At 34.8% G+C, this 12490-nt stretch overlaps 1 protein-coding gene across 1 annotated transcript; it reads right to left on the bottom strand.

The window, feature by feature from the left end:
• Positions 1-2799: 2799 nt before the first annotated feature.
• SCL28 (SC35-like splicing factor 28) lies at positions 2800-9900 on the bottom strand. Its single transcript, XM_086427997.1, has 7 exons — positions 9610-9900; positions 8693-8770; positions 7363-7527; positions 7184-7248; positions 6956-6995; positions 3873-4028; positions 2800-3030 (listed from the first exon to the last, which is right to left on the bottom strand). The coding sequence occupies exons 1-7, from the start codon at positions 9789-9791 to the stop codon at positions 3021-3023; spliced, it is 696 nt and encodes a 231-aa protein (XP_086284123.1). The 5' UTR covers positions 9792-9900; the 3' UTR covers positions 2800-3020.
• Between the last annotated feature and the right edge of the window lie 2590 nt (positions 9901-12490).

Raw genomic sequence — 12490 nt, 5'->3', positions numbered from 1 at the left:
ACGAATATTCGAGAAACTCCACTATTTTCTAATAGGTGACATACATACCCATTTGACCTTAATCTTATTTGAGAGATTATTATTTAACATAAAATAAAAAATAAAAATGTCATTCTGATTTAAGTCAAAAATCTCGTTGATTTTTCTTCACAAACTTAAGATTCAAGGTAAGTACATTTAAGCTATTTTCGATCAATCCTGATGAATGCACGCAATTAGTACGAGGTTGACATGGCACGAGTACAGAACCACAAATCTTTTTCTTCGGGATGCATAGGAAAAAGTTATGCGATTTTCTGCCCCTACCACGTCAGTTGCGTACTAAAAATTATGTGCATTCATCATTATTCATTTTTGATTGGTCGTCCTGTCTTGAAAGATAGAAGTCAAGAGGTGTGTATCATCATTCTGAAAATAATACGGTTATTTGTTTCTTTGATGACGAAATAATAGGGCAATCTCAATATATTTAAGCCCACTAATAAATCGATGCTCTTAATACGGTATGTGAACAGAACCATATATCTTTTCCTTGTGTATCCCGAAGAAAAAGATCTATGATTCTGTGCACTGTCCTGTAAAGAGTATTAGTAAGAATGTCAATTTTAGGGCATTAGTTGAACCCAACGACTTGAAATTAACTACCAACATTTTTTTCCCATCAAGAAATGGAAAAAGTATTGATGATGGATCAAAAAATTTCTAAGAGGTAGAGGTCATCTTGATCAATTGACCTTTTATTTAGTTGAACTTTGAAAATATGGAAAGTACGTGTCATCTTGAGATCCTTTGATTACGAAATTCTAATTAGAAAGTCTTCACTCGATCAATACTATTCTAACGTGGTGGCACCACAGAATCATAATCTGTTTCCTCAGCATATACAATTACAAATACCCATTAAAAATGTACAGTTGTATATCCCAATAAAATAGATCTATGATTCCGTGTCCATGCCACGTCAGATTAGTGTTTTTCTAATGTAATTACCCGGAAGGGTATCTTAGATACGTCCCTTTTTTACCAACTTTAGAAGAATTACAATGATTTCTTTATTTTTTCTCTTTCTAGTTTCACACGTGTGGTAAGACCACCTCTTTTTTCTACGATGGAGAACATAATCATAAAAACAAAGTCATTCTGAGTGACATAACAGTTACCCTTTCCTGCACAAGCAGGAATTTATACCAAAAAGGGTCTATCTGTTTGACTACCCTTCAAGGAAAGTCACGCAACACCATTACTTATGACAACCCCAAAATATCTTTTCATACTGCTTAGATTCATGTGTTCAGGACGAGTAGAGATACGAGTGAATAACATCTATGGTTTCCATCAACTTTCATGTCAAAATGTGCGATTTGAGATCTAATCTCGAGATCACTTCAGAACAACTCGTTCAATCTCTCTTAAAATTGATAGTGTCAAATTCTTTTCTTTTTCAATTTTCTTGTATTAATAGATTCCAATTAATAATCTTCAGCTCTATTGACAGTAAAATTATATTTTGATCGATCAAGCCAGTAGAACTTGGAACAATAACGAGAAGCCTTTGAATGAAAATTGCATACCTCTACATCACGTTTAGTATGAAATTATATTGTTCTTGTTGAGAATTGGTGCAAGACATCATTGGCTCTATGGTGTCTTTGATTCGTTAAAATATTGAACTCATGCCTGATTATGTCCTAACTCACTCGTTTACGAGGAATAAGTGCATCATTGGCACTCTAATATTTTGATCCCGAATCAAATTTATCGGTGAAATTGAACTTGGAGAGGGTTTAGGAATTGATGGATGGAAATGCCAACTTTTACTAATGTCACACCAACTCCTATGTAAATCACCGATTTGGCCATAAATAACTCTCAAATTTTATGGAGTGTGATTGTTAATTTAATTGTTATTGGGAGCCTTTAAAGTTCTTATAAGGACCGATCAATATAAAAAAACAAAATAAAATAATTTCAGTTATGATGCTTTTGGACAAATTGGATTGAGGTGGGCCCAAGTAGATAGTTTCAGTGATGAATGCACGTGGGACGATTCAATCGTTGAAGGTGGACCATGTGTGTACGGCTGATGTGGTTCAAGATCCAACCCCAATAAGAATGAGCAGAGATCAAAGATTCCTCAAAAGCGCGTACATAAGGATTCCATTGGCTATCACACCAAATCCAGCGTTAAATGCTACACATACCATCAATCTAAAACATCAAATCATCTCATAATCCCAACCCATTCAAACCATCACAATTCAAATAAAATAACACCGAGACCCAAATTCAAATAAAATAATGAATGATTTTCAAAAGCTTGGTGTATTGGTTAAAGTTCAAATAAAATATCATTAAGAGACAAATTCTTCAAGAGATTTTCAAATGTACAACCAACGAGACGCCTTCGACGACTACCCCAAGTCGTCTAGATCTCATTTTCACTAAAAGCAAAAGCAGCAAATAATGATAATGTGTGATTACGCCCACTGTTAGTTAAAGATTAGAGGATATGTTTTTGTGATGGATTTGATTTGGTGGTAAGAATATCTTCCAAAACAATCATGGAACTTCTCTTTATCTTTTACATCTATAAGAGCAAGAATGTCAAATCATGTCTGTTAATTATTGCAAGAATCCATAGATGAAACATAGAGCCCCATTTTTTAAGTTACTTTCGAAATTTTCCAAATCTTTAAATCCTCAAACTATCTTTTAAGAGTTTGGGGTGAAATAAGTAAAATTTGCGGTGCCAATAGCCGCTCTCTATACAAAAGAGCAACAAACTATGAACAAACAATATAGGAAACAAGAAATACTATACATAAAAGCTAATAATATCAAATGTATTAGTGCCAAAAGCCAAGACAGTATATGAGGTTTTATGAGTCATAGAAACAAAAAAGTAGATTCTAGAATTAAAATACCCATTCTACACTATCAAATTACATGCGTCCTTGAGGAGAAACAAGGCTGGATAGATTGATTCTTGGGAACAAAACACCACAAGTACAGCATCTTCATCACCGAGGACTGCATGAATCATGAACACAACAAAAAAATTATCACTATGGTCCTTTAATACTGTATAATTGTTTCCACACAATAAACATACTGATGTTGGATCAAACTTCACGCAATCAAATATAATCACCAAGTCGAAATACGGGTTTAAAACGCTAAGGGACAACTTCAGAAAAAGGGTAATAGAAACTAGAACAAAACAATAAATATAAGAAATAAAATATATACATTAGAATTTTTTTTTTTTTAAAGAGTCATGCTGGGGTGACCTCAAGCTGAAACCTCATATCGTACTTCTTGACGTGAAAGTGGATAGGAACCATAGATGCTTATTCACTTGTATCACGATGAACAACATCTATGGTTCCCATACACTTTCATGTCAAGAAGTGCGATATGAGGTTCCAGCCTGAGGTCACTTCAGCATCATTCTTAAAAAAAAATTGTAATACCTAATTATACATTCTATGATACTAAAAAAAACTTTGACCATCGGCGAATCTTTTGAGCAGAAAAAAAAACTTGAAAAAAAATTAAAAAATTATAGCATCAACACATTAACTATCATCATATCCCATATTAAACAATATTTATGTATCAAATCACAAATCATCATAGGACTATAGAAATAAATCATAGGCCTACAAAAAATGGTGTTTATTATTTAAGAAAAACGAGTTAAAACGTATGAACATATTTTTAGAAACAGACAAGCTTTTTATTTTTTTAATCGTTGAAGTTTCAAAACATGTTTTAAACAAGACTTTTTTGGAGTTTTTTAGTTACTATGAGCTCAATCGACATTATGGAACTTGTAAATTAAGGTCAAACATTGGGAGGTGCAACATTACCTGTAAGAACGAGACCTCGAAGGGCTCTGCACATTGTCCCTCGGACTAAGTGACCTATGGTCTGACCTGTAGTCCCTCTCATCACGGGGAGGAGGAGACCTCGAGATGGATCGCTGAGGTGAGTAATATTCATCCCTAGCCCTACGGTCCCTGTCTCTGCATTTACCCCAGTACTCAAAACTCAATGCCTAGAAAAAGATGTTCATCATCAAAATGCTAGAAATGAAACCAGGTCACAGAGCTAGTTTGATACATCTAAATAGAAACATACAATGAACATCAACTAGAATCATCTCCACTTCTCTAAAGGAAAAGAGAACCTTATCTTAAAATTTTCACCAAGTTGCACATATTGAGATAAGAACAAGTGTGTTATCAGATTGTCTCGACTTGTTGACAGATGAGAAAAGATTTTACCAAAATCCCTGCTCATAATCAAAGAGCTGGAAACATCACCTTTACCTTCACGATTCTGAACAAAAATAAGAAACTTTTGATCCAAACACTTTTTGAGCTATGCATATGTGCTCTACAATGGTGTAGTGGTTGATCTGCAACTCTGGTAACTTCACCTCTCTTTGCCCCATCTCTTTAAATCCTCAAAATATCTTTTTCTTTGGTAGAAGCCACTATCTCTAGCAGTAAGGACTTTGATGGGCTCCCACACGATTTCTCTCTTTAGGCAACTATAAGCTCTAGATTCTTTCTTAACTGGATAGTATGCACAAGAAATACATTAAACTTAAATATGTACAAAAGTAAGAAAAATGAAGTTTTCTTGTGATTATAACCTATCTTGCACGGTTCCATTTAGTGGTGGTGAAACTTATATGCGTAAAAAGCCAATATTTTGAAAAACCATGTGATTTGTAGGTTACAGTTGATGTAGATGAGGTCAATAATGAATACTTCTGGAGTGGCTTTCAAAGATATGTAAGCAATGTTGTCAGTCACTTTTCTCTTTAGTCTTTAATAATCCATGGATTCTTTAAGTCTCGCATTTCACGTTAATAATCTGCATGAACAAGACCACCACTTGATGTTATTCAGACTCATCGAGTACAAACTAAATTCAATCCCAAGAGAACATCAAGGAAACACAGATATGGAATGTCATGAAAGCAAGGGAAAAAAAAATTATGTTTCTGTTGAAGTTTTGAAACCTGTGAGTGCCTTAATTTGGCAAACCTTTAATAAATAAATAAGGTAAAAATTAAAAAAATAAAAATAAAAATTAAAAAAAGGTAATTTAGCTGGTCCTAGCAATTTAATAAGGTCCAGTAATGGTCCTTGTTATTGGAAAATCAGAATGTCCTCGTAAGAATTAACTGGTCCAACTTTAATGAGCAACTCAAATGGTAACTGAAAAGAATCAACTTTTTCAAGCCACACACACAATTTGGGCAGCTTTTTTTATCTTCTCTATTGCATCACAAAATAAAAAATGAATTGTTATACAAGGGAAATGAGATGTCAAATAGATACAGGCGTGTTTACCACACTGTCATTTCCCTAGCATATAGGGAGGCTATTTTTCAGAGAATCTTTATTTACTTTGGGAAGAGATCTCTTGTGCCAGAATGAAGTAAAATTGTAATTAAATGACAATTTCTAACATATCAAACGTGGAGTTTGAGGTTGTTAATGGCAGAACTAGACAGCGAAGAATTTTTCAACTTAAAACAGACTTTGAACCATCGTCATAATTATCTAAATAAAAAATAAGCCTCTGACTCACTCCATGTGGACTACACATACATACAAAATTGGGTAAATACACACTTTTTGTTGCACAATCATGGGACCCAGATGGAGAGGAATTGAGGGATGATTTTTGGCATGGAGATCCTCACCCCCCCCCCCCCCCCCCCCAAAAAAAAAATAATAATAATAATAATAATAAATAAATAAATAAATAATCCTTTTCTAAATATTCTAAACCTCTCAAATGTGGAATCCTAATCAACAGTGGAACAAATGTTCCAAAATTTTCAACTCGAAAAAAAAGCTAATATGATCTTTTTATTGCACTTTTATCAATGGGACGAATTGTATAATGACGAGCAAAATGAAGGCCAACATGCTAGCACTGAGAAAGTGCACTCAATTCACCTCTCAAAAACATCAAGGAAGCATTTTATTCAGCGATTAATTAAAAAAAAGCATGTTAAAAATTAGTTCCTAAGAAGAGAGCTTTATCTGGAAGTGTAGAGCTAAGAAGTCAACAGATACAAAGAAGCCCAAAATAAAAAATAAACAAATCAAAGACACCTTCTACAGCTCAAAAGTTTGAATATCAACATAAACAATCAAAGCCAAAGCAACACTGCAATATGGAAGACAACAGCACAAAAACAAAAGACCCAACAATCCAATAGCAGTACCATCCACAATTACAAAGATCACAGCCTGCATGATGCCCAACCAAGTGAGAAAAGAAGAGGGAAGGGATCTAATGCGCCTAAACCATCCCTCAGCAACTAAAAAGACTTCCATAACATACCCCAAAAAGAAATCATCACAAAATCCATCATCCAAAAGATGGGAAGAATAGAAACCCAGTGCTACCCATCATTTAGCAAGTTGGGTGTAATAAGTAAATCTACCACTTCTATATTAAGTACCAATAGCATTGAAAGTATAATAATACAGTCTGACCCACTATTCAAACTATTTCAATTCGCAATGTATACACCACACAATTGTATCATTTAGTAGAAAAATACCAGCTCCAGAAAACATGTGAGGCGAGCACAATATATAAGGATAAAAGAAAACTTCGTATATTGTATGCGACAGTTCAAAATAAAAAGGCAAGAACTTTACATTAATATGATCCAAAAAAAATTTAAAAAAAAATAAAAATGTAAGTCAAATATCATCCCAACTTCAGCCTGAAAATACATCTTAACCAAATGTAGGAGTAAAGATTTAGCATTGAAGCATTAAGCGAGAAAACAGAAATAGTTACAATGAAGTTATTCAAGAAGGCCAAAAAAAGAACATGAATGAGAAGTTAGAATGTCGGTAATTGGGCAACCCAACTGAAAAAAGTAATCATAAATAAAGGATTAAAATCAGACCTTGAGTAACGCCTGGCTGGTGAAGGCGAGCGTGAATAAGCTGCCACCAAGAAAATATCATAAGCAATTGGCCAAGTACCGAAGGAAGAAAATTATTCCAAGTTAGAAAAAATTCACTATGGAAGAAGTTATTAATTATTATTTGCTAGGGACCATAATTCATTGATAAAAAAAAAAAACTCCAAATTTTAGCTGACGCCTAAGATTAATTAAGCAATTGGAACTAACAACGATATCGACGTCTTGGTGACCTCGGTGGAGTTCTCCTTCTATAGCCCCCTCCGTATGGGCCACTGCATATATATAACCAAAAGAGCATCAATAATGAGCTAATAGCCAACGGAATACAATTTCCATCTACAAGAAAAACATATGGCAGACGGAGGAATGGCAGGGTGAGGTTGCACCTTACGCGTCCACTCGTACGCATTTCTTGAGGGGTTTTTCTGTTTTCTTCAGCATAAACGATTGTAATCTCACGCCCACCAATAACTTGATGATTCATCTGATGCTTGGCTTCAGCTGCATCATCAGGATTACGAAACTTCACAAATCCAAAGCCTCGTGGCTCCCTACAAGAATAACATCCAGAAGCATTTGATGTTAGATATACTTACAAAAAAAACTAAAAACTAACAAACAATTTAAACAAAGGACGTTTGGAAATTATTGAGACGAGAATTTTATAAATAGGCACCTCATGAAGATTGTTCAGTCCATCACTCACTAAAAGTAATGTGAAAATTTGATCTCATAGTAGTCCATAGACATCATAAAACTCAGCGGTAAAGAAGCGGATAGTTAAGAACTAGTAAAGAATGCGAAGTCTATGCCCATAGAAATAGGTAGAACTATTCTACTTCAAGTGAAGCTAATCCAGCGGAGAAGAGAGTACATTACAACACCAAACCAACGTGATCTGTGTCACCGAGTTAATTTTTATAGATATCAACAGTTACTCACCCCTCCCCACAACAATACAACACGGCATAAAAATATCCTATAATGCATCCTTCATATGCAAGTCTTTGGAGAGTTCTTCAATCAGAGTTTTTCAGTCGCTCTCCCTTTGGAGGCTAAGAGTTTTATGTCGTCAAAAAATCTCAACACTCTACTTCTATGTCTATATTAGAAAGGTTCTTGGTTTCAAACAACTATGTCTAGCTCCCAATCGTTCAGGTTCCTCTTAAGCCCCAAACTCCCCAAGAACCCCTTCACTGGTCTCATAACGACGACTATCACTTTTCCTATATAGCAAACAAATAGGGAAAGGAAAACTTCGAAGGGGCATCACCACAATGTACATCTTCCTAGAGTACAACTCTATCTCCCTTCCCCACATTGAAGCGAACTCTTAACATAATGTTGGAAGCATCTAACCACACACTAAGAAGACGAGAGAATTTGGGATCGATCATTCTCGCTCTCTCCCTTTCGCCTATTCAATTAAGAGGTCATTTCTTTTGGCTTTGGATACAATTTACTATTGCCAATTTTAGCCTTCCACCGCCACAAAAAAAACAACCAAGAGTGAAGGACAAATGCCAACAACTAAGGGTTCAAAAGGTCTAAAAACTATTATTCTTGAAAAACAAATTTAAAATGCCACTCAAATTATTCGATGCCTCGATAACAGGGAACAAAACCGAGTGAAATGAACTTAACTACTCTATACAGTACTCATCAAAAAAATTATATATTTTTCAAACGCATAGATAACATGATAGTAAAACATACCCAGTGTAGTAATTCTTAGGAAGATACACATCCTTCACTGGACCAAAACGTTCAAATGGGATCCTTAGATCTTCAGTCCTGCAAAACAACCATAAAAATAATCAGTTTTCCATTGGGATTGTCTGTACAACCAACAAACAAATGCTACACTCATTTCTCCTTCTTTAAAAGCCAATAGCCAAAATTTAAAAAGAAGGAAATTAAAACTCACTTAGCCAACTAAGTAGAATATAGTAATTTCTTGAAACAAATAACATACTAGAAGAAATCCAATTAATAGAAAGATTGAACCACCCAAACTTCTTCAGACTTCTCACATGAAAACCCTAATAATTGGGTAATTTTCCAAACAAAATATATGTAGAAGTGCATGTCCATTCTTCATTGTTCAAGACCCTAACCCTAGAAAAAGGAAACACAAAATGCGGATGGCTCTTTTAACTACAAATAATATGAAATAACACCTAAAATATACACACACAAAAAGAGAAAAAAAAAATGAGGAAAAAAATAGAGAAAGAACATAAACGAGAACCCTAGAATCCATGAAATCAAAAAGAGAAAGAACAACTACGGAACATTGTGAGAAGTGCAAGTCCATTCTTCATTGTTCAGAACCCTAACCCTGGAAATTGCAAACACAGGCGGACGACTCTTTTAAATACAATTTCTTGTCGAAAATAAGGATTTAAAGAAAACCCAGATCATGAAACGCAAAGAATATGAAATTACACCTCAAAAACACATAAAAGGGAGGGGGAGGGGGGGGCGGAGGAGGGATTTTTTTTTTTTTTTTTTTTTTTTTTTTTGGGGGGGGGGGGGGGGAAGATAAACGAGAACCCTAAAAACCATGAAATCAAAAAGAGAAAGACAAACTATGGAACAATGTGAGGTGGAAAAGGAGAGAAAGAAAAGACCTTGCATCGAGGGAGATGTTTCGAACAAGCAAACCAGTAGGAGGAGATGATCGTCTGTCTCTGTAAGAAGACCTTCCTCGGTTCCTGTCTCGAGTGTCGTCGTATCGCCTCCGCAAAGGAGGGCTTCTGCTACGTCGAGGGCTGTAGCTTCTGCTTCTGCTTCTGCTTCTGTACCTCCCCATTTTGCAGATTTCTTCTGTTCGATTACTTGCAGAAGGACAGTAGATTGTATAAAAAGGAGAAAAACAAGAACCCTAACCTAACACCCTGCACGAGCGAAGCAAAAGAATGCTTCCCCAAAGCAATCTTGAGGTTTAATTGGGGAATTAGGTAACTTAGGCATAACCCCTCCAGTTTTAATTAATATTTACGATACCCCTGTGTCTTCAAATGTGTATATCTCCCTTGACCATAGTCTTCTTTGTTGGACTAAAAGAAAATGATTATAATACCCACTAAGTAAAATCAGCAAAAATTCATGCTTTGGTCTTTGGTTTGGTAATGGCCCCTAAGGGTGCCAATGGGTTGGTTCGGAATGTTTCTATAATTGGAACTATCCTATTTTGTCAAGAACCACCCCGCCCACCCAATCGTTATATTCTTCATAAATGGCTGGGACTATTTTTTTAAATAGTTCCCAAGTTTTGGGTGATCTCTTAATAGTCCATTTAGTATTTTTTTTTTACCTCATCTCCCACATTTCTCACGATTGAATGTCTTAACTATTCAAACTCATTGTTTTCGTCCAAAAAATTGGATTTTTGACATCTCGATTGAGTTTCGGAAACTCCATTAAATCAGAAAGAATTTAAGAAGGAGGAAAAAAATCATTTTCAAGGATTTTTTCAAATATTTTGAATATGTATGTAAAAAATTATAATTTTTTCAATTTTTTTTTCTCAGTTTTAGGATGAAAACTGATCAAGGATGGTGCTTGTGGTTTGAAATCATCTAAACAATTCATTATCTCAAGTTTTGAATTGATCTTTCAATGTATTTTTATCGGAAAAAGAAAAAAAAACTCGACGATAAAAAATGGGTGAGTTTCACAAGTGTCGAGTTTACCATTTTATTTATTTTTGAGTTCGATAATAAATAAAAAGTGGTGAGTTCGACGACAAAAGTTGTGAGCTTGACGGTAAATAAAAAATAATAATAGTTGTGTTGGAGTAACATTGAAATGTACATCATGGAGGGCATTTTTGACATGGATATCTGTCAAAACCATTGATGCTTTCATTGGTATATGAGATCTAAGTTTGTAATTTTAATACCAACCAAAGGCATTTTTGTAATTTGATCAAAATTGCAGTTTGTTTATACGGGGCCCAAGTTTTTGATTTTTATGTCTCAAAATGTGATTATTCATCAAGTTTCGTAAAAAAAAATTAATGATCATTTGATGTGCATTCTCTCCTGATTATTATTTCGTTAGATTTTGATAATTCTCACAAATCTTATGATTCTTGGAGGTTGAGCACGCCATTGCTTATGTTTTGGCTAGTTTTACCTAAGTTTTAGGTTTCTGAGTCATGGGGAGATGATCGAGGTCATTTGGAGTGTTTTCTAATGGGACAATGTCCCAAGGGAATTTTCTTAATTTTACCTATATCAATATTTTTGAGGTGTGTGGCCTAGATTTCTGTTCTTTACGTCTCACGATAGGTCCGTGTGTTGAGTTTTGTGGGGAACGATAGTCATTTAGAAGAACTCTCTCCCAATTGTCAATTTTCTTGCTTTTTTTTTCCATCTCCTTTCTATTTTTGTTTCATGGATATATGTAATTTCAATACATTTCATGGCATGAGACAATGTATACTTATCTCGGAGTGTATGATAGTTTATAGCTCATGTCTAAGCATTTACAATAAAAGCCCATTTCGTAACACTATAGAATATTTTATGCTTCATCTTGAAGCTCTTGGTTGATTGTCGTGACGAATCGATCATTTAGACGAACAACATGAATGGGATGTCTACACAATGAGTTTTGCAACAACAAATATTTAAATGAATCACGAGATGTTGGAAGAAACTAAAATACAAATACTCGAAAGTTAAAACATCTCAATTGCAAAATGTAGTAATGGTTATAGTTTACGACATTATACGATATACCAAACAAGGCCTTAAGGTTTGTGTTTCAAGATTAAAATACGAGTTCGACTAGATTTTTTTTCATAAGATCGATTTGGCTAATGAACCATCAATTTTTGTGAGTATTATTCTTCTTTGAATGTAAAGAAATATATTTTTGGGAGTAGATCGATATCTACGTTTCTTTAATAAACATACTTTGATCCAACCAAATTGGATCCTGTTCCGATCAATTTGATTATTTGATCCAATAATTCGTTTGATTTTTAAAACGTTGATTGAACCCACTCGAGTTATTGGGTCCAGTAGATGTTATATTGGGCTTAGGTTGGGTGCTTTAATTCTCTAGATTCAAAAACTTTTGTTGGTCTCAGACTAGCCCTCAACTTGACCCAATCTATTGGAGTTGTAATCAAGGTCACATCCTAAAAGAATACGCGGCCCACAATGGTGCCCAAGCCGACCTTAGGCCTGGGATGATTGTTTGAGCTCAACTCAAGATTTGTTCTTCTAGCCCAAAATAATATCTAGATCCTAAGTTATTGGATCGGGTTATGCTTTGGATATGGAGATATTGGATCAGATTTTGGACCTGACCTGATCCGATCCATCAACCGTCCAAGAATATCGGAGGAATCTAACTTTTTTTTTTTTCTAAAGGAAAATGTTGGAATGACACAAATAGAGACACCAAGGTGACAAAAATGATGTGGTGGCGGGCACATCATTGTAGATGCTTTTTACTCGTATCTCACGATAAAGCATCTATGGTAATGTACACGAC

The sequence above is a fragment of the Akebia trifoliata genome, chromosome 16 (assembly GCF_017979445.1).
Source record: "Akebia trifoliata isolate Shusen 1 chromosome 16, ASM1797944v1, whole genome shotgun sequence".
NCBI lineage: Eukaryota > Viridiplantae > Streptophyta > Magnoliopsida > Ranunculales > Lardizabalaceae > Akebia > Akebia trifoliata.
Note: the sequence above shows the minus strand (reverse complement) of the source record. Positions and strands in the feature narration are given on the sequence as shown.

What these genes read in the sequence shown, in the direction of transcription:
- SCL28 (XM_086427997.1), bottom strand. Translation starts at nt 9,791, where the DNA reads ATGGGGAGGTACAGAAGCAGAAGCAGAAGCAGAAGCTACAGCCCTCGA. An exon ending in CCTAAGAATTACTACACTGG is followed by an intron (nt 7,528 to 8,692) that starts GTATGTTTTACT and finishes TTATTCTTGTAG; the next exon opens with GGAGCCACGAGGCTTTGGAT. An exon ending in ACCAAGACGTCGATATCGTT is followed by an intron (nt 6,996 to 7,183) that starts GTTAGTTCCAAT and finishes TCTTGGTGGCAG; the next exon opens with CTTATTCACGCTCGCCTTCA.